At 40.8% G+C, this 23,626-nt stretch overlaps 1 protein-coding gene across 1 annotated transcript in view; it reads left to right on the forward strand.

Moving 5' to 3' along the window:
- The window catches only part of arhgap5 (Rho GTPase activating protein 5), a 43,870-nt gene that overhangs the window by 2,381 nt on the left and 17,863 nt on the right, over positions 1–23,626 (forward strand). Inside the window, exons 2-3 of the mRNA XM_077621061.1 lie at positions 9,701–13,603; positions 16,316–16,469. Coding sequence (XP_077477187.1) covers positions 9,878–13,603; positions 16,316–16,469 — 3,880 coding nt within the window. The 5' untranslated portion in view covers positions 9,701–9,877. The remainder of the gene's footprint in view (positions 1–9,700; positions 13,604–16,315; positions 16,470–23,626) is intronic.

Raw genomic sequence — 23,626 nt, forward strand, 5'->3', positions numbered from 1 at the left:
AACCAAAACCTTTTCCTGTTTGCATTTTTATGACCAATCAGCAGACTGCAAAGTCACCTGTTTAATTGTGGTACTCTTTGCCCATTTCCCCCGCCCCTGAGAGCTTTCAAAAGTCTATTGACGAGGGCTGCCACAATGAATCGACAGCAAATCTATCAAATGAATGTAAATATAGTGAATGGAAAGAATAAGATTATTGAGGTGAAACATATCTTGGGCACGATCATGTTGCTGTGACAGTGATGGATGCCCAATCCTTTGGATACAAGTTAATTGAGGCCGAGTATTGAGCAACTAATTGATTATTAAATGAAGAAAGAAATTGCTTTTCAACTTCATTCAATTGTTTAGACATTTGTTCAAATGGAAATTATTCTAATCCCTTTTGGCCAGAAATATTCTTTTGTCATTTCATTTTCTATTTTTGATTTTATCAATTCATTTGTAGTTTTTAACAACAAAGACCAAAAGAAACATTTCAGTGTTTAGTTTTTTAAATAATTGACATTTATATAAAAACGGTTTAATTTTTCTTTTAATTATTAAAAATAAAAAAGGGAATGATTTAATATTAGACATAACTTTTTATTAAAAAATAAAGCAAAATGAACTTTTTTTAATTTTAAGTTTCAATGTGTTATCCTATTTTTGGTTGTATTATTTTGAATTGGTATTTTTTTTATTCAGAAGAAAAAAAACGCGGCCCGGTGGGGCGAGTGGTTAGCGCGTCAGCCTCACAGCTCTGGGGTCCTGGGTTCAAATCCAGGTCATGTCCATCTGTGTGGAGTTTGCATATTCTCCTCGGGCCTGCGTGGGTTTCCTCCGGGTACTCCGGTTTCCTTCCACATTCCAAAAACAGGCATGGTAGGCTGATTGGACACTCAAAATTGCCCCAAGGTATGGTTGTCCGTCTCCTTGTGCCCTTCGATCGGCTGGCCATCGATTGAGGGTGTCCCCCGCCTCTCACTCCGCCCGGAGATAGTTGGGATTGGCTCCAGCACCCCCCGCGACCCTAATGAGGATAAAGCGGTTCAGAAAACGAGATGGGGAGAAAAAACCCCACCAATATTTACTTTGTTAATATTTCATATAGGCCTGGACGATATGACAAAAAATATCACGGTTTTAAAAAAAATCAGTTGCTATCGATAATTAATACGACAACTATCATATATTTTTTCTTTTACATTCATCACTTTAAACTCATGTGATTAGGTAAATAAAATACTTTCTTTGTTATTAAGTTATGAAAGTAACTATGTTACCTTACAATATAAGAAAAGGGAATATGAAATATAATGATTTTTAAAAAGGACTCGCAATCATACCGCCACTAGCGGTGCGAGCCCGCGCCTATCCGCACTGATGTCAGGTGAGTGAACATCTACATCATGAGGTGGCTTATTTAAGACTCATTTAAAAAAAGAAAAGAAAACGACAGGGAGATCTTTTAGTGGGTCATCTTGGTGTTGTCCTGCATCTCATAATAACTTATTTGGGCTGCATTATAGTCCTTTTACTTTAATGCAATATGTTGGTCACACTACAGCTAACCATGTTAAAAATAGCTGTTTGTTTCTTATCATCTTCTTTGTCAATGGAAAGTTTGTCTGGATCTAGTGTTTAAGTAGCATCAGCGTCTAATTTTAATATCAATAAAATAAATCTTGGCTACGGGATCAAGAGATTTCAGTTTCCTTTAATCACTTCAAGTTTTTTAAGTATAGCGTCACTGTTTTCAAAAGTCGAATGTACTGTGTCTTATCTCATCTCATTTTCGGAACTGCTTTATCCTCACTCGGGCCGCGGGGGGTGCTGGAGCTCATCCAAGCTGACTTCGGGCCAGAGGTGGGTGACACCCTGAATTGGTGGCCAGCCATTCGCAGTGCACAAGGAGACAACAACCGTTCACGCTCACTCATACCTAGGGGGAATTTAGAGTGTCCAATCAGCTTGGTATGCATATTTTTGGAATGTGGGAGGAAACCGGAGTACCTGGCGAAAAACCCACGCAGGCCCGGGGAGAACATGCACACTCCACACCGATGGACCAACCTGGATTTGAACACAGGTCCCCCACTGTGAGGCAGACGTGCTAACCACTATGTTTCCACAAATGTTCAAATATTGCCATATATTGAAACATGAAAGTATACATAACTACAGTTTTTGTTCATACCAAGGTCATGGCTACTTCCGTGCATGTACTAGTAAAATAGTAAACGCTGGAGAAAAATACTTGGCTTGATAGTTAAAACTGAGACCCGGTTTGATTCCTTACTCAGAAAATGAGTTTGGAACAAACTGCCAGACTTAAATCAACTGACTTTAAAAAAAAGTTGCCCAGGGAATTATTTTGTGGCAGTGATCTCTCCGTGATCTGAGTGCACTGCCATAAAGCATCAAACTCCAAAGCTGCATTACAGCTGATAGTTCGTTTCCCGTGCGAATCATCTTGTGGGAAGAACCAAACACCGCCACAAAGAGTCAGAAGTCATGTCTCGTTTCAAGTCCATCGAATGCCCGCCTGGTGATTTAGGTTGAGAAAAGAAGACAAGGTGTTTGTGCTAATCTAACAGCTTTGATTTGACATAGTTTTCTGTCCCTGGCGATGTGTTTGGGGGGCTTAACAGTATTTAGTAGTTTCGAGAGCAGGCTGCCAAGTGATGCGTTAATCCACACGACCAATACGCTGATCAGAAAGCTGTAGCCATGGTAATGCTTCAGAGGCAGTTGCAATGGTAAAACTTGGAATCATAAAGAGAGCTAGAATTGGGTGTATTGGAAATAAATGATCACTTTTCACAGATTTTATTTATTTTTATTGATTTAAAAAAACCTTTATAGGTGATAGATTTAACAAATCTGTATTGAAATCCCTATAGAAATGACGGTAAAACAGATTTTATCCCCCCTAAACCGATTATATGGCTGTTCCATGGTGCGAAATGAGTTAAGACTCACACTGCTACTACAAGATTAGCTCTGTTCATGATGTCATATATATTCTCAATCATACTAATAATCTGACAAATATTGACCATCTATTGAAACAATTACAACGTGGTGGATGTAATAATAGGCATGGCTCAGCAGTTTTTTTTTTTTTCCAAATGGCGTTGCCTGGCCGAATGAAGTTGACACAATACCCCCATGCTTGATCCCACCTGCATTTTTCTCTGGAAGTCTCACATGTTATTATGCATTTGCACCTGAATTTGCATGTTCTCATGCGTGCCCTTATCATTTCCTTGGAAGCGGATGCCACACCCACCTCTTTGGACCTAACAAATTTCAGTAGCCACAGGCACGATGGGAAATATTTGGTTAGCGGTAACTAACACAAATCAGAGTTTGACAAGTGATAAGGAGACGAAGTGTCTTCTAGATATTAACATTACACATAAAATCGACAATGCATCAATACCATCTGTTTTGCATAACGTCCCCCAAATGCTTGTAGCGGAATGAAATGTATCCATAGGTGCTGCAAGCTAGAGCTCTGTGAATGTTTACTTCCGTATTTTATCTTGTTACCCAGGCCCAGACTGTTTTGTCAAATGATTGAACAACAAACACCCACATGCATAGGTTTTTTGTCAAAACCTGGGTCGCTTGCAAAATTTGCACCACCAAATGTATTTTTTTTGGTGTGGTCTCTAAGGAAAGCAAAATTTTACCTTTCTTGTTGTGAATATGCCCATACTGTCCAAAGTATTGCTTACTTTCAGTTAAAGTTGGCTGTAAACGTGACGCTAAATCAAGTATTAAGATTTCATCGAAGACTAGAAACATAAGATGATAATGACCGTATTTTTCGGACTATAAGTCAAAACTGAGTATAAGTTTTACAACATCATTTGTTAAATAGTATCAATAGACAAAATAAGCACTTGTTAGTTTAACAAATATTAAAAACTTTTGTTTTATTTTTATTTATTTTTTATAACTAACTATAACCTAAAATAGACAACATAAGCTGAAGGCGATCCGAGTGAAAAAAAATAATACCGGAGTGGCGGAGTCGCACTTGAGTTGAAGTCGGAGGCCCAACCAAAAAAAACAATGAAAAAAAACACACAAATAACTAAAAATACTTATACAAAAGAATATTTATTTTCCCTGCAACCTCTGTTGAGAGGTGTTGGAGCGTGGAACGTAAAATTAAAACTTTGAATTAAACAAATACGTTTATTGAAACATATATAATCTGAAACAATAATAGACATCTGTTTCCATTCAAAATATGAAAAAAGTATTTTATATTTTTAACTTATAAAAAACCTTTACAAATAGTTTTCATTAGATTTGTTTTTTCATTGAATTGCAAATTTAAAAAAATGAATAAAAAAATCATAAAATAAATAAAAACATTCCTTTAAAAATTCTCCTCCTCCTATATATATATATATATATATATATATATATATATATATATATATATATATATATATTAATTACATCTAAAAGAGCATTTAATTCTTTATACCATATTTGGTTTGCTGTTTAAAATAGTGACCTTCAGAAGTATTTTTTGGGAGAATCATTAACTCTGTCAATAACATTAATGATGATAATAGATGTCCTGTGGCGCTTTCCATCCTTTTGCTCAGAAATTAAATGAACTGGCAGGACCTGCCACCAATGAATGAATGAGATTAGAGTAAATCCTGTTTCAAATGATTTTTTAGATGTCCTTAAACCTTGTATACTGTGTGTGTATATCCAATTGAAAGTTGAAGAAAATGGCCATGACAAAGGTCAAACCTGAAAAGGTGATTTGGCAAAAGGATAGATTTGATGTCTCTGGCAGTCAATGTGCTGATTAAAATATATATATGTTTTTATATAAAAAACACGTACACATTTTTAAATAATAAAAGAAAATATATTACAGCTTTTTTTTCTCGATAAAAAAGGAAAAAAAACTAAATCAGGCAAAATACTTTCTGTACAATATTTTTTGGTGTACATTAATCCCTCGAATATCGCGGCTTCCCTACATCGGATTTTTTTCTGAGGAAAACTTTTTTTAAAAACATTAAAAATATAAAAAAAATTAAGTTCATAAAAATGTGAAAATCCACGCTGAAACTCACAAGCGGAAGCCACTCCCCTGTCTTCTGCTTGCTACTAGGAAAATGGCAGAAGACAGAACTCAGCACTGAGGAAAACATTTTTATTTTTTATTTTTTAAGTTCATAAAAATATACAAATCCACGCTGAAACTCGTGAGCGGAAGCCACTCCCCTGTCTTCCGCTTGCTACTATGACTCAGCACTGAAGAAAAAAAGGTTGTAACCATAGGGGTGATCCTACTTTGCGTTTTTTTGTTTCGCATTAACCACGATATTTGAGAGATGACAGTATAAGGTGCATTTAAATCATTTATTTTCCCCTAAAATTGACAGTGAGTCTTATAAACTAGGCCAGGGGTCCCCAATTCTGATCCTCATGGGCACTTATTCAATTCTGTTTTCCACGTTTCCCTCCTCCAACACACCTGAATCAAATCATCAGGATTGCTCGCTTTCAGGCTTCTGGACAACTTGGTGACGACTTGATCATTTGATTCAAGTGGGGTAGAGGAGGGGGATACGTAAAACAGACTGGATAGGGGCCCTCGAGGACCAAAGTTGGTGAACCCTAAACCAAGGCATCTTACCTATAATTTTGGATTCTACTTAACGCTTTCATTTCCATTGACAATAATAGATGCCGAATCATGTGGGGCTTTTTTTGTCATTAGTAAACGTCTAATCAATTTAAACTGTGAGGGCTGGCAGAAAGAATGTTAATTCACTCACTGTAAACGTTTTCAGTTCAAATGGATTGCATGGCTATCGCTGTCAATAGCAGCCAATGAGTTCAGTTTAATTCCTCTCTTTCTGATTTTAAACAAAAAACAAAACACAACTGATGTCAAAAGATAATGGTGAAAATAGTTGACATTTTTGTCAGATTGCCCAGCCCTAAGTAGAAGTAGTTTATTCGGAATGGGAACCGCCTCCACACTCACACTGGTGCGAATGGCAGCTCTGCTCGCGCCTCGCCAAAGATGTGAAGCAGATGTTTGGATTCGGGTGAACGATTGGCTCAAACACTGCGGTCTTCAAGAATTTCACGCTGTAATACACGGCCAGGCAGGCCACCAAAAACAATACAATTTGTCATTTGCGCAGTTGGCGTTTTTGCTCGCATATCTTCTCACACGTCACGTCCAGAGGTTTCCTTTCTCCAGGAAATTAATTAGCGACGTGTTTGCACACGTGTGGCTGAGTCAGGTCAAAGTCAACACCACGCCCAAGAAAGGAACGAAACAAATGTTTCGTAATGGCAGCGAATTATTATGTTTCAGTGCCATTGACTTTGATAATGTCCAATTTTGATGTCTATTGCGGTCAATGACACTGAAACATGATCAAATAATCCTGTGTGGCTTTGTTGGATTTGATTTCTGTCAATGAAGGGCCAATGAGTAAAGTCAGAGGTGTCAAATCAAAGGCCTGGGGGCCAAATTTGACCTATCAAATAATTTTGTGTTACATGCCAAAGTAAATCATGTACTATCAACTTTGTTCTTCCACTCTTATAAAACCTACAAATTCTTTGGTCCCCAATGAAATATCAAAGGCTGCATTTCATAAAGGGTATTTACTGTTTGTTTCCTTGTAACATTTTCAAGTATTTTTTTAAATGCTCACTGATTATTCTTTTTTTTTAAATGATCCATTTAGAAAATTGCAAATATCGATAATAAAAGAGCAGATTTAGATTTCATCCTTTTTCAATTTAAAAATACAAAAAAACATTCATTGATTTTCTGTACCGCTTATCCTCACAAGGGTCATGGGGGGTGCTGGAACCTATCCCAGCTAACAACGGGTACTAGCCGGGTGGCACCCTGAATTGGTGGCCAGCCAATCGCAGGGCACAAGGAGATGGACAACCATTCACACTCACACTCATACCTAGATCTTAATCTATAATTCTGCACCACATCTAGTGCAATAAATCAACATTATGCAGAGGTTAATATTTAGCAAATGTAGAACAAGAGATTATTTGTAGTTTCTCATTCTTATTTGCCACATATAAAACAAGTGCATACCTGTAGACAAAAAGTATTTCTGTAGTGTAGTGGTTACAAACATTTTTCAACAGGCACTCATACATAAACCATTTTAAGCTTTGGCAACCCTTCTACATCTATACCTATGCCATATTATATTGTCTACTTTAATAAAACAATAACATACATTTCCAAATAAACGTGCAAAAGAAAAAAACGGGAAAACGGGTGCAAATTTATAATTTTATTCCGATGTAAATCTTCGTCTAAGATCTGATTGAATGTTCAATGCTGCACCTGAATTTGGTTGTCTTTGTCAGATATTCAAATGAAATGCTTTCTCATAGAATTATTAAAATTACACATTTTAAAATTACGACCCTCTTTGCATCTTTGGCGATCCCCCCTGGGTTGGGAATTAATTATGTATTGTGATGCTAGAGTTAGATGAAGGGGATGTGATACTACCCAAAATAAGTAAGCTAGTGTTGACAGCAATTCAGAAAAATGTATGCAAAGGACCGAAAAAGTAAACCGGAAATGGGTGAAAATAAATAGAAATTATTTCATATACCACTCATATGAGAATATCAAAAATGCTGTTTGCATAAAAAGTAAACCATAACAAAAACAGTGATGGCGATTTTCAAATCGGTCACTCAGCATTGTATAAAAGCAGTGAAAAAGATGCAACAGAAGATGAAAAAAAATTGTGCAGTGCTATCCAAGTAATTGTTTCATTTGATAATTGATTAATTTTCAATGTATTGATCAATCATGGTTGGATAGTTGGTGGAGAGCCCTGTAATAGAAACCACAACTAAAATACGGTCCATGACAACGAGTTTGAAAGTAAAAAAATATAATTTCTCCACATCATAAATTCCGCATGAACATCTCGCCAAATGTCCTTGTGACGAATGACAGACTTATATAAGACGAAGAGACTGTCCCGCGCTCGTCAACGTCACTTCAAACCCCCTCAGTGCAGTGAAAAAAAGAGCTTCAGATCCATTTGCGGCAAGGCAGATAAAAATGGCAGCCAAGTGTGGCCCTTTGACAGCCACTGACCTAGAAATGATTTGGTTGGCTGTGAAATTCAAACAGAAAAACCAAATCAGAGCGCAGATCTGTTCTCGTCGCCATTGAGATGTAAAGTACATTAGTACTTCATGCATTTTGGCGACAAATCTTACCTCTACACAAAATGAGATTTGCATCCTCGGCTGTCCAACGGGCCGTGACACCGCGGGAGGCATGTGATTGATGACCGTATCTATGAGCATCTTACATCTGCGTGCCAATCGTGCTGCATGTACCCGCAAAGTACCTTTGAGTACAAATTCGCTGGGTTGAGGAGGAAAGAAAGCTATCCATGCGAGAGGAAGGGCAGCTTTACCACCAACGGGACCACTCGCCCCCATTTTCATGCAATCTCTTGAATTAGCGCTGAGTGATAAGGCCTTAACCCTTTGTCAGCTACTCATTAAACTCACTAGCTGGCATTAACAGTGCTGCAAGTTAAATCTGTTTTAATTGGAACAATAATAATTTGGTAGTTGTATTAAGTTTATTTTGTCTTGTGGTTATCTATGTTTTGAATGATTCGTATATAACAGACAATGGTGTGTTTTTTAGGTTGTTTTGTTACCTGACATGTTTTGGCGTGTTACTTCCTTCCGCCATCATCAGTGTCACTCTTGAGTGATATATGAGATAACGATAATTTGGTGTCAGTCCTCCCAGTCGAAATGGATGAGACGTTGAGCTTTGGCCGTGAAGGAGCAATCAAATTCAGTCCTTCCAGTGTAAAACAATGGGACGTTTTGGGCAGTCAATAGCAGTAAATGAATTTAATGATATGGAAAATAGAAAAAGCTTGTGGGTGATATTAGGGGTAATCAGTTTTTTATTCATTTGAGATTTTTCACTGACATTTTATGAATTCATAATATGATTCATTTCTGTTGATATAAAAATTATACTATATTGAAATACAATAATGCTTAATGATCAAAGATTTATAATTATAGTTGAGACTTAGCAGCTGCTTATGGGTACTTCACATTTTGGATTATGTAGGCCACAGCTGACCTAAAATTTACAATATTCAAGGGATTATTTTTTTTCCTTTTAAATGGCCAAAAATAGTCACTTTCCCTATCAAAAGTTAAATACTATAAAATTAAATAGCAAGTTCAAAATGAACTGCGGCCACCTGGCTCGCTGCCGAGCTATTTCATCAGCCCAGTGACATTGAAAACACTAAAAATACTGGCCAACATAGAAAAACAACAACAACAATAAGGTTGCACTTAAACAATATATTTCATTACACCTGAGTATCATGCATTCATTTAATTTTCAGGTCACTCCTCATTAATCTTATTTTTTTCGGCATTACTGGGTCACTCCACGTTAAAGTGGACTAGACGAGTTGAAGGTGTTTTTGTGTTCACTCAAAGTTGTGCTAGCTATTTTTTACTCAGTGATAATTAAGCTAAATGTCTTGTTAATGTAGCGGATTTGTTGCTTGTGTCTCCAAGGGACGGATCAAGCAGCTAATTGTTATTGTGTGAAGCGCGCCTGTGTTTATCTCACTGCAATTGTTTGTTCCATGTCTTGCAGGCAGGTGATAAGGGGAGACGCCAGCTGCCATTCACTAGCTCCACCAAGACCCGAGGGCAACGCGGGAGTGCTTGCTTATCCGAGATGGACTCGCCAGCACGCTGCTGACGGGAATGATATCCTGAGCTTTTTCCTGGCAAGCGTGCGAGTCAGCGATGAGCGGGGGGATATAATATAATGGCCAAGAACAAGGATGCACGCCCCCCGATATTTGCCGTCAGCGTGGTTGGCCTCTCTGGGACGGAGAAAGATAAGGGAAACGGCGGCGTGGGGAAGTCGTGCCTTTGCAACAGATACGTGCGTCCCAATGCTGACAACTACTACTCCGAGCACACGTCTGTGCTGAGCACCATCGACTTTGGCGGGCGTGTGGTTAACAATGACCACTTTCTCTATTGGGGTGACCTTTCTCACCGGGGGGATGAGGGACCCGATTGTAAAATCCAAGTCATCGAGCAGACTGAGTTTATCGACGACCAGACGTTTCAGGCGCACCGGAGTACCAACATGCAGCAGTACAGCAAACGGGCAGCGACCACCAAGCTTCAGTCGGCCGAGAAACTCATGTACATCTGCACCGACCAGCTAGGCCTGGAGCAGGACTTTGACCAGAAGCAGATGCCTGATGGGAAGCTGAACATCGACGGCTTTGTGCTGTGCATCGACGTCAGCAAGGGCTGCAACAGGAAGTTTGACGACCAAATGAAGTTTGTCAACGGTCTGTATTCCCAAATCATTAAATCCAAAAAACCTGTGGTGGTTGCCGCCACCAAATGTGATGAGTTTGTAGAGCAGCACCTGCGGGACCTTCATACTTTCGTGGCTAGCAAGAAGAACTTGCTCCTCGTGGAGACGTCGGCACGTGCCAACATTAACGTGGAGCTTTGTTTTAACGCCCTTATACAGCAGTTGGACAAAGCCAGGGGTAAACCCAAAACTGTACCATATTTAGACGCCTACAAGGTCCAGAGGCAACTGGTCGTCTCGGTGACGGACAGATTTGAGAAACTGATGGTGACGATGGTGAGGGATTACCACACCACGTGGAAAGGGGTGGTTGCTAACATGAAGGGCAACCCCGACTATGAGGAGTTCATCATTTTGGAGGGTTCCAGGAAGGGCAGAAATATGTTCAACAAGCACATTGCACAGCTGAAACATGAGCACATCAAGAGAAGACGAGAGGAGTACCTGACCACTCTGCCCAAGACCCTCAATACCCTCCTGAGTCGCTTGGACGAGGTGGAGCACCTGACGTGGGCCGAAGCGCAAAGCGTCATCCGCAATCGCTCGGATTTCCAGTGCTGGTTTGTGGTGCTGGAGCGGACCCCCTGGGACGAATCGGACCATGTAGACAACAGCGACCGGCGGATACCTTTTGACCTCTTGAACACATCCGATGGCGAGAGAATTTACCACAACCATGTTCAGCACCTGCTGTTGGAAAAGAGGAGGGTGGACATGAAGGAGAGGTTCAAAAAAACGCTGGACCGGGTCCACTTCATCACTGCCGGGCAGTCTTGGGAGGAAGTCATGTGCTTAGTTATGGAGGATGAAGCCTACAGGTTCATCACTGAATCAGATAGAAGAGATGTTTACTGTCGGCATCAGCAGGAGATAGTGGAGCGTGCCAAAGAGGACTTTCAGGAAATGCTTTTTGAGCACGCTGAGCTCTTCTACGACTTGGATCTAAACGCCACGCCCAGCTGCGACAAGATGAGTGAAATTCACAGCGTCCTAAACGAGGAACCCAGATACCGAGCATTACAGAAACTGGCCCCGGATCGAGAGTCGCTCCTCCTTAAACACATTGGTTTCGTTTACCACCCCACCAAGGAGACGTGTCTGAGCGGCCACAACTGCGTTGACATGAAAGTGGAACAGGTCCTGGCCAACCGTTTGGTTCAGCTGGATCATGGCCGCTCCAGCCTCTACTACAACAGTGCCAACGTGGACAAAATCAATCTCTGCCTTCTGGGGAGGGAGGGCCTGTCGCAAGAACTAGCTAATGAAATTCGAGCCCAATCTACGGATGATGAGTATGCCCTCGATGGCAAAATTTACGAACTGGAGCTTCTCCCTGTAGACGTCAACTCCACCTTGCTCTTCAGCCACACTTGGGTGTCCACTTTCAAGCCGCACGGCTGTTTCTGTGTCTTCAATTCAATCGAGTCCCTCAACTGCATCGGGGATTGTGTAGGCAGGATCCGAGCGGAGATGGCTCAGAGCAGGAGAGAGAAGTTTGGACCTCCTCTCCCTTTTATCCTCATCCTGGCAAATCAACGGGACAGTGTGTGTAAGAACATGCCCATCCTACGTCATCAGGGCCAGCAGCTGGCCAACAAGCTCCAGTGCACCTTTGTGGACATTCCTTCTGGCGCCTTTCCCCGAAAGTTCACAGAGTTCCAGATAAAGCAGGGCCTACGCGCCATCCTGGAAGGGCTCAGGCAGAATTGTGACGTCCTGGCGCCACCACCGTCCATAAAAGACATGTCCGAGGTGGACCTCCGGATCGTCATGTGTGCCATGTGCTGGGATCCCTTCAGCGTTGACCTTATCCTCTCTCCGTTTTTGGAGTCGCACTCCTGTAGCGCCGGGCATCCGGGACAGGCCAACGCTTTGGTTCTGGACAAGATACTCGGAGACCGCAGGAGGAGGATTCAGGTCACTATTCTCTCCTACCACTCGGCCATCGGCGTCCGCAAAGATGAGCTGGTGCACGGTTACATCCTGGTCTACTCGGCCAAGCGCAAAGCATCTATGGCCACGCTGCGTGCCTTCCTGGCAGAGGTCCAGGACGTCATCCCTGTCCAGATGGTGGCCATCACGGACAGCCAGGCAGACTTCTTTGAAAACGATCCCATCAAGGAACTGATGACTGAAGGCGAGCACATCGCCACAGAGATTGCTGCCAAGTTCACGGCCTTGTACTCACTGTCGCAGTACCACCGACAGACAGAGGTTTTTACTCCATTCTTCAACGAAGTCCTGGAGAAGAAACCAAACATCGAGAGCTCCTTCTTGTTCGACAGCTCGTCTCGGGAGTGCTCCACCGGGGCTGGCGATGAGGTCTTCCAGACTTCACCGCCGCACAGCCACTCCCCGGCCTACAACACGTACTACCCGGATTCGGATGACGACAACGAAGCCCCGCCACCGTACAGCCCCATAGGTGACGATGTACAACTCCTCCCCACACCCAGCGAGCGAACCAAGTACCGCATCGATCTGGAAGGCAACGAGTACCCGGTCCATAGCACGCCCATTGGCGACCACGAACGCAACCACAAAGTGCCTCCGCCCGTTCGACCCAAACCAGCTCTCTCCAAACCCAACGTAAAAAAATTGGACCCTAACTTGCTGAAAACCATCGAAGCTGGAATGCGAAGTAACCGCCGCACACCACGTGGTCTCACCACGCACTCAAACGATGCAGATGCTTCGGACAACTATGCAGACCCTGTAGACACCCTTCTGAGGACCAGGGGCTTCCATGCTGAGGATATTTACGCCGAGCCCGATGACACGCACAACCGTCTGGTCAAGCAACGCAATTCCTTTGGCCTGCACGGTGGAGGAGAGGATGAGAATGGGTACGATCGCAAGTCCCAGGTTGGACGCAGGCCTTCCAAGTACAAACATCGCTCCAAAATCCTCTTCAGCAAGACGAAGGCCTACCAAAGACGCTTCCACTCAGACAGCGATGGTGAGGAGACAGGGCCCGCCATGCAGAAGAAAAAAAAGGGAAGGGCTCACCGCGGCAGCGAGGAGGACCCACTGCTGTCCCCCGCAGACCCCTGGAAGGGGGGTATTGACAACCCTGCCATTACCTCTGACCCTGAGCAGGAGGATAAAAAAATGAAGAAGAAGAAAGCAAGTAAGACGCCAAAGGAACCCAAGAAGGTGAGTCCAACAATAACAAAATGAGACATTATTCAGTACAACACGGAGTTTGCGGATGGGAGAGAGAAAGAGACTTGACGGATGCGCTCGTAACATAACATAAACTTTAAATTTAACTATAATGAACTTAGATTGCTATACACGCACACACACTTAAAAAAGTCTTAATCTTATGTTACACTAAATTTAAACCTTCTTGTGCAATAACCAAGGCGAAGAGGTTAATGTATTCCACCGCGGCTTTCGAGGCTTCTTGCTTTTCCATATGTATTGGCGAGCCAGCTCAGTCACGCGTACATGTTTTCCGATTATTTCGTGCTTAATATCGATTGTCATCATACTCATTTTCTTCGCACTACCCTTCATTGCACCTGCTTGCTTTGGACACATTGTGTTTCCCTTAATTCTGCACTGACTAATGCAAAAAAAAACCACAAAAAATGCAACGCTCCGCCCAGTGCTCGTAGAGATCTTTGCACGAGGGAGATGCGGCCACCTCATATCTCAAAATTTGTCTCGTATCTCAAGGTAAATATTTGCTCTGAATTTTACTTTACTATTTTTTTTAAATCTCTAATTCCTTGTATTTTGGGGCACTCATAGGTCAACGATAACGATATTTAAAATGTTAGATGAATCAGTTAAGAGTTAAATTATCGAAAGATCAATAGAATTATTCAAAATTCGTGCAGTCACTAAAGCGGATTCCATGCTTGTGCACACAAGATTTCATCAGAAGTTCCTTATTCACATGGTGATGCTGGTAATGTCATGATTCAAGACAAAAATGGATGGCCCCTCCGCCGGCGTGACCAATCATTTATTAGCGTGCAAATTGTTGGAGCAACTCCGACCTAGGCGCTGCATGGCCGTGATGAATAAGACCTATTGTTGAAAACACTTGGCTCACACAAAACGCAAGGGGTTAAACCCATGGGTGTAGTTTAGAGAGGGCGGGGGGCTGGTTCTTTTACTCCTAACATTGGTTGTTTTGGGGATGATAAAGTGATCACTGGTATTTTATGTAACTAGAATTTCACATTTTAAGTAAGCCAAACTGAAGTGTAGTGAAGTGAGGATATAAAGTAAGTTAGATTCAAACCTGAAGCACCTGACTGCACTTCTAAAATACCATATTGGTGGAAAGGTTTTCTCTTATAGGTTGGAACGAAAACCCGCACCCACTGCGGCACATTGTAGAATAGTTTGCCCACCTCTGCTTTAGTCAAACAGTGGTGATGAATTTCACTTGTTGATGGCTAGATGGTTTTGTACTGATGAGCATTCATACTGGAGAGGAATGCGCTGCATAGGCGATTAATATAAATAAATGATAAAGGCCATTCAGATTTAAAAACATCGGAATTGAACTATTTATACTGCATAAAGATGTCAGATATATGTTACATGAGAGCAAAAACATTTACCTGTTGTGTGAATATAGCCAAAGTGCTTGAGGAATGCCCCATAATCCTTTGGACATGACCTGGAAGTATCCCAAATTGAATAGATAGTGGCCCAGGAATGCCCCAAATCAATAGAACCTGACTTTTCAACATTCCCAAATTTAGAAGAAGTGACCCAAAATGAACAGAAAGTGACCCAGTTATATCCCCAAACCAACAGGAACTGACCCAAAATAAGGAGGAAATGACCTGTAAATACCCCCAGATTATTAGGAAGTGACCCAAAATCAGTAGTAAATTTCCAGTAAACATCCTGAATTATTAGGAAGTGATCCAAAATCAATAGGAAGTTGCCTATAATGCCTCCAAAATCCACAGTAATTGGCCCACAACATTTCTAAACAGGGATGAAGCATCCTAAACAATTCCTTGAGGAATTGCATTTTCTAGTTGCTAAAGAACTCTGGTTCACTGCTGTCAGTATTAATGAGTTAAACCTTGTGCATGTTTTGCTCCTTTTTGTCCTCAACAATTTGTCAATTTGTCCAGCCCATCCCTGCAACTCTGACGTGGTAAAGCTTTGCTGGAAATGAAGATCTCTGTCGTCCTCCGCACTACCTTCTTATGATCTGCTCCCAGTTTGCCTCCCTCCTCGTCTTTGTCAAATGTTTTAGCATTCCTCCGTGTCTTCAATCTATTCTTCCATTCCTTTTGATGCACTTTTTCTTTTCAAACTTTTCCTCCCCCGTCCTCCTCCTCCTTGGGTCTCAAAGCTTTCACATTTTTATTCTGCGTTCTTTTTTTCTTCTTTTGCCCCACATTCCATGTCTGCTTGACGCCTTTCCCATCTTTTCTGCAGCTTCATCCCATGTTCTTTTGAAAGCAACATTATCACCACCAGTATAATCCAGGACTGAGTATATTTTTTGCTAAGGGGCCACATTAGTGGAGGATAAATAAAACATCTTTTAATTAGTAAACTCATTCGCTCCCACTGGCGTCTACTACCCTTTACCCAAGTTAACAATTTTTAGGTTTTTGTAATGTTTTCAGAACATTTGCATGAAATGGGAAAAGTCCTTTACATCAAGTAAGAAAATAATTACAGGTTGTCCTCAAAGGAGGACAGTGGGTTAAAAAGGGGTAATGTATGTTTTTACTGTCTGTCATTGACGGCTATAGACGTCCAATCCATTCAAAGTGGAAAGCATCCCAACAGATAACATGCAGTCTCAATTCCTGAAAACATTTTTTCCCAATTGTCCTACATGACAAAATGACTAATTGTGTTTTTGTTCTGGATCAGGCCAAATCTTCGAAGCCTCCCAAACCGCTGTACCCGCCAACCAGAAGAACGTGGGAGAGCAAATACTTTGGGGTCCCCCTGCACAACCTGGTCGACCCCGAACACCCAATTCCTCACTTCATCGAAAAGTGTGTCGACTACATTGAGCGAACAGGTGACTTTTTTCTTTCCTTTTCAGCGTACTTATTCCAAATGAGCCGCGCTGCCTGCTCTTGGGAATCAAAATCCATTGGGGTGTAATCATATTGTCTACTAGTGTCAAACTCAAGGCCCCAGGGCCATATTCGGCCTGTCCCAACATTTGGTATGGCCCGTGAACATAAATTGTGCGCCACTTTCAAATTGAAATATCTTTAGTCCTCTGCCTTGCACCATAAGTCACAGAAATGTTGAATATAACCCGTATTTTCATGCCTACAGCCGCACTTGAAAGCCTAAAATTTTCTCTAAAATGGATGGGGCGCCCAACCAGTTGGTGGGCCTTGTGTATGCACTAAATTCAAAATTTTGTATGACCCTGACCGCTTAAATGACTGGTTTCATTTATTTCCGACACGCTACCTACTGCGGTCAACCCAGCGGATATTCATGTTCTCGTGGTCAAATGAGCAGACCCTAAAAATCTTTAAAAAGTGATACTCAAGCAAAATCTAAAAAATAGTACTCACACATTACGGTATATTCGTTTAAAGCGTCCCAGACAAGTGGCGAAGAAGTTGACTTCCGTGTGCTCATAGCGCTTTTAACCCTCATAGCTAGCTTATAGCTGGTCAAATATTTTTGTAGGTAGCTCATAGCTAGCAATAACAAAGGAAAGGCCTGACGTCAATGACAACAGGATATGGTGAAAGTTTGGAAGATGGACTCAAGCCATCGATCGAACACGAAAGAACAGCTGGGTGAAGCAGCGTTACTCTTTGACAAGATTTGCTCAACTATTTATTGTGTAGAAAACAGTGATATTGGGACTTTAAAATAAAAAATGAAAAATATCTGAGAACATTATTAACTATTCACTATTAAGAGAATCAAAAATAACAATTTGAACATGTTTCAGGTCAACTATGTCTCAAAATGATAAAATATCAAAATGGTGATTTAGTTCCTTAATCATGATATTCCTAGTTGATAGACATTGTGGCCCTAGCAAACCATAGTTAGAATGTGGCACATGACAAAGATGAGTTTGACACAACTTATCTGGTCTACCAAAATATTCTTACTACTGAAAGTCCTATTGATGGTGACAGACCTCCAATTCATTTTGACAAGGAGGGCTAGCTGCGATAAAGAACGATGTAGTCCTCAAATCCATGAAATGATTTTGTCATCAAAAACATCTTTTCACTTGTATTTTTGTTGCTTCATAGTTTCACTTGAGAAAAAAAAATACTAGCGTCAGAAAGCATCTGTGCGGCAAATGTCATATGAGAGAGAATCCAGAGTAGGAATTTCCTGCATTCCTTGTCTTCTCTCTCCTGCCAGCCACCATCACTTTTTGTTTGCCCTTTTTCATTCTTATATCCTGTTCAGAATATCCCCATTGAATGCAGAAAAAAAACCAATGAAGCAATGGTTGGATGTGTTCAAGCTGCTCTGTGGATTATTGTTGGCATGCTAGCTGACTGCATTGCGCTGCACCAGTCGTCGCTTTTCATTTCCCTCTATATATCAGCATTTCCGCATTGTTACACCAAAAACTTTGCAGAGCCACCTTCACGTGCCGGTTACCATGGCAGCACTGTAATCTGCAGAATATATTGCCTTAGAAAATGTCAAATCTTTTTGTCGGTAAATTAACTCATTAGAGGCAATTGACTGTGATCGATTTCTCATACATTTGCTCTCTAAGGGTGGGAACGGATCATGGAATTATCATTCAATCAGTTATTCATTTTACGTTCCATTTATTCTCACAAGGGTTGCGGGGGTGCTGGAGTATATTCCAGCCATCTTTGGATAGTAGGAGAGCGACATGCCGAATTAATTGCCAGCCAATCACAGATCAAACGATTAATGACTGAAATATGATCCTTCGAGGAATCAAGTAACATCATGTTCTTAATAATGGGAGATTTTAAAATTTTAAGAAAAAACAACAGTACAAGCACAATCGCATCTGATCATTCTGTAAAAAGATCCAAATTTCACAGTAGTAAATTACAGTGTTACACTTTTGCTGTCTTAACCTTTCTGGAATAGAAATTAAGATACATTGAAGTTGTGGGATTGTTTATTTCAGGAGTTTTTGCTTTCGGCATGAGTTGGTAGACTGACTTGGTTAAAAAAAATCAATCTTTATTTAGCAATTTTGTGATTAATTAATGTTGATTAACTCTCGGTCCAAAAATATATTCTTTTAAAATGTAAATTTTGAATGTAAATCAAGCATAAATAGCTGCAAATATTAACTCTTAACAAATGCATTTAATCAGATTTACATAATGAAACAAAAAACACAAAAAATAAAATTAAAAGATCCCTGTCCCAAATTTGAAGACTCTGACAGACTAAATTAATGAAGTTGTCAACTATAGAGTAAAAAAAGTATTTTGACTATCAAATGAGTTATGAAAGAATCAGAAAAAACACAAGGATATTCAATGAAGATGCCATTGATCAATGGAAACAAGTGAGAACAAAGAGAAAATGAATTGTAACTCAGTGTTGTTGGATAATGGGCTAGCAATGCACAACACAGTTTTGTCTTCCAACAAGGAAACCCGACACTAGTCCAGGGGTGGCAAACAAGTTAGACACAGAGTAAAAATTTAAAACTGTGAGAGTCAAAGAGCCACGCCTTATGTCAGAAGCAGCATAAAAAAAATACAATACAGTGGTACCTCGAGATAGGAGCTTAATGCCTTCCGGGACTGAGCTCGTATGTCGATATTCTCGTAACTCAAACAAACGTTTCCCATAGAAATGAACTAAAAACAAATTAATTCGTTCCAACCCTCTGAAAAAACACCCCAAACAGGATATTGGATTGGAAAAACTTTTTTATTTGTTCTAATTCGGCATCTATTAACAAAGTAACAAATAACTAGTGGTTTAATATTACCAACGTGTTTAATAGTACTAAAATTATACGGATTTTGCTCTATTTGCCCCGCCTCCATCCTGACTTTCACATGCAACTAAAAGGAACCTATCGAGCATTGTTTACTTTTGTATTCCCTTCAAAATATTCCCAAAATGATGCACACAAATGTCCTCACAATAGAATAACACACGACCACTTGCCAATGAGAAGTAGTTTATACGCCATTCCCACTGACTAACGGGAAAAAAACACTAAAAAAATGCAACGCTCCGCCCAGTGCTCGCAGAAACATTACACGAGAGAGTTGCAACCACAGAGACATTACACGAGGGAGTTGAGGAGAGAGAGACAGTGCCCATGATGTTCTTATGAGCAGCCTCTCACGTCCGCTGTCTGCTCGTATATCAAAATTTGTCTCGTATCTCAAGATAAATATTTACTCGTATCTCAAATTGCTCGTATGTCGGGGCACTCGTATGTCGAGGTACCCCTGTATACCAAATTATTTTTTAAATATAATTTATTTGTTTTTAATGGACCCTGATGAATTTTAGTGTATTTTATGAGAGAATGAACATAAGAGAAACATGAAACGAAGCAAAGAGCCACCGTATGTACAAAATATGATAAGAAGCAAAGAGAAAATTCATTTTAGCCGGGACGCGCATGGGGCTTGAGAGCCCTGTACTAGTCAACCAATCAAAACCCCCAAATTAGACGTTTGTTATCAAAGCCACTGGATTCTAAGAGTGAGAGAAAAAAGTAGCAGTTTATAGTCTGAAAAAATATCACTGTAATCACCCTCCAAATGATGGTTTGAACACATAAATTAGGTCACTGATTATTTCCGTGGACTACGTAAATTCCCCATTTTTTCCTGCTCGTCTAATCTTATGAGCGCAAGCGCATGTTGGAAAACAACCACTGTTGCTGTGTATGGCAAGTCACGTCCGCTTGATGTTCGGTTGCAACCACATGAAACGATGACGACTTGTCGTGGTGGTTTCCCACTAGTGAGTGCTGCATCCACTCGCTCTTGTTTGTAGTGTGTCTTTGCGTCTGTGTAAATGAGAGAAAAAGTGTGCCTATGTGAGGTTCACTTCATTCACTTGCTTTGTTATTGTTCTTGGTGAGATGATAATTGTAGCATTGATATTTCCTGCTGTTGTGTGACGGTGTCTCGACCGTGGGAAAACATGTCACTTATGGTGTTTTAATTTTTTTTTAAAAATCCAATACGGTCAGTTTTTTTGATTCATCGAGATTACCTGAATTGAAACTTGGTCAGGAGGGGTTGGCAGTTAACCCTTTCTGGGTGAATGACTATTTTGGGTAAAAAAAACATCTTTAAATACATACTTAATATATAAGATTTATATATTATTATTTTTTCCTTTATTCATTATTAACCCTGAATCGGTGACCAGCCAATCGCAGGAGCGCAAGTAGACAGACAACCATTCATGCTCACACTCATACCTAAGGGCAATTTAGAGTGTTTAGGATCTGGGAGGAACCTGGAATACCAAAAAGCCAAAAAGCCCAAGGAGAACATGCAAACAGTGAGGACCGGCCTGGGATCGAACCCTAGAACTGTACGGCCAATGCGCTAACCACTCGCCCTCATCATTACAAATAAATTCAAGGAAAATTTCTGTTGTGTGACCGTAAAACTCAAATCATTAGAATTAAATGCAACCATTTTAACCATCGCGGGTGCAATTTCTGCATTTAACCCATACATACACAAGGTTGGGCGCAACATACGGTAGCATGCAAACACGATAAATTTTGATACATGCACGCTAAAACATGGCATGCTAGCATGAAACAGACGTTGGAAATTCATGCTAGCACAAGTCTTTAATAAAGGCAGTGGGAGCCACAGAGGCTCTGTATATCTGTGGGGTTCCGTATAAGGGATTCTGGCGAAAAGCTCGAACAGTTCTCGTCCGGGAATCCACAATCCATTCATAAATCATCTCATAACTCGCCCGATTCTGCCTGCCAGTCTTTGTATAGCTGTGTTCGCCATCGGGCATCCAATCGCTTCCGAGCCATTCGCAACTTTGCTGTTAATGGCCCGTTTATGTCAATGTTCACCGGTTGAGGTTCAGGTGATTTGTAGAAAAAGCCATACAGTGGTACCTCAAGATACGAGCTTAATGCGTTCCGGGACTGAGCTCCTATGTCGATATTCTCGTAACTCAAACGAACGTTTCCCCTAGAAATGAACTAAAAACATTAATTCGTTCCAACCCTCTGAAAAAACACTAAAAACAGGATATTGGATTGGAAAAACATTTTTATTTGTTCCAATTCGCCATCTATTAACAAAGTAACAAATAACTAGTGATTTAATATTACTAAAATATGTTTAACAGTACTAAAATTATACGGATTTCGCCGGGGGGAGAGAGAGACGGACAGAAGGAGGGGGGGGGGACATATTGCATGGCAACGCACTCGTAACATAACATAAACAAATTTAAGTGAACTTGTATTACGATGCAGACACACTCAAAAATAAATTTAATCTAACCTTACACTAAACTTAATTCTAATTTTGTTTTAAATTTTGATACCTTCTCCCGGCTTGGCTTTATTTGCCTCGCCTCCACCCTGACTGCACGGCAAAGCGCTCGTAACATAACACAAACAAATTTAAATGAACTTGGATTACGATGCAGACACACTCAAAAATAAGTTTAATCTAACTTTACACTAAACTTAATTCTAATTTTGTTTTAAATTTTGATACCTTTCTTCTCTTAGCTATATTTGCCCCGCCTCCACCCTGACTTTCACATGCAACCTATCGATTGTTTGCTTTTGTATTCCCTTCAAAATATTCCCAAAACGATGCACACAAATGTCCTCACAATAGGATAACGCACGACCACTTGGCAACGAGAAGTAGTCTTTACGCCATTCGCACTGACTAACGGGAAAAAACACTGAAAAAATGCAACGCTCCGCCCAGTGCTCGCAGAGACATTACACGAGTGAGTTGCGACCACAGAGACATTACACGAGGGAGTTGCGATGTTCTTATGAGCAGCGTCTCGCGTCCGCTGTCTGCTCGTATATCAAAATTTGTCTCGTATCTCAAGATAAATATTTGCTCAAAATTTTACTCGGATCTCAAATTGCTCGTATGTTGGGGCACTCGTATGTCGAGGTACCACTGTACCACAGTCAGCAATGACTATACAGACACTTCTCCCGGCTGCTGTTTTGTGCTCTATCCATTGCTTGAGTAGGTCTTTCAACTTGGGCCTCCTCGGTTTGCGAACTCTATATGACACTGAATGTCCACAATGTCCCAGAAAATAATATACTGACCCAAACAGAACGAAGACAGTTGTATTTCGCCATGTTTTATTTTCCTCCACTGTTTTGTAGTAATAAACAGTATTTATTATATGGGTTCGTTTCCCCTAGCGCTTTTTTTCCTACCAAAAAGTCAAGGAAAGAGCGTCCGCCTCATAGTTCTGGGGTCCTGGGTTCAAATTCAGGTCGGTCCTCCTTTGTGGAGTTTGCATGTTCCCCCAGCCTGTGTGGGTTTTCTCTGGGTACTCCGGTTTCTTCCCACATTGCAAAAACTTGCATGGTAGGCTGTTTGGACACTCGAAATTGCCCTTAGGTATTACTGTGAGCGTGAATGGTTGTCCGTCCCCTCATGCCCTGCAATCGGCTTGGCACCGATTACGGGTGTCCCCCACCTTATGCCCGAAAGTCAGCTGGGATAGGCTCCGGCACCCCCGTGACCATTGTGAGGATAAGCGGTTCAAATAATAAATGAAAGAAAAATGAAGGAATCATCAAACCGTGAATATTAACAATACACACAAGACTGAAGGAAGATTATTGAATTATTCATCAGCTAAAAAGGATGTAAATAGTGATTGCTATTCACTGTATGAACAACATGAATATAAAACTGAATAAATAAGACTGACACAAGCTTTAATGCATATAAAGTTAAAAGAAGTTTCGACCTTGAAGAATATAATGTTGAGGTCTTTGGAAAGGCGCGCGTCTTGTGGATAGAGGTTCATGGCTTGACATGATTATAAAATGAATCCCAGACGGCCGTAATGTGTCCTCTACTTGGAAAGTCATTAAATTGAAGACAATCCGTCGGTGTCCTGCTTGGAATCAAGACAAAGTTGAAAATGAGTAGTAGTTCCTTTGTTCCACCTTTTGGCAAATGTTTAGCTAAGAAATTTTTCTTTGCACTTTTCCCCAAATACTAATTGACA

This window comes from Stigmatopora argus, chromosome 15 (assembly GCF_051989625.1).
Source record: "Stigmatopora argus isolate UIUO_Sarg chromosome 15, RoL_Sarg_1.0, whole genome shotgun sequence".
Classification (NCBI taxonomy): domain Eukaryota; kingdom Metazoa; phylum Chordata; class Actinopteri; order Syngnathiformes; family Syngnathidae; genus Stigmatopora; species Stigmatopora argus.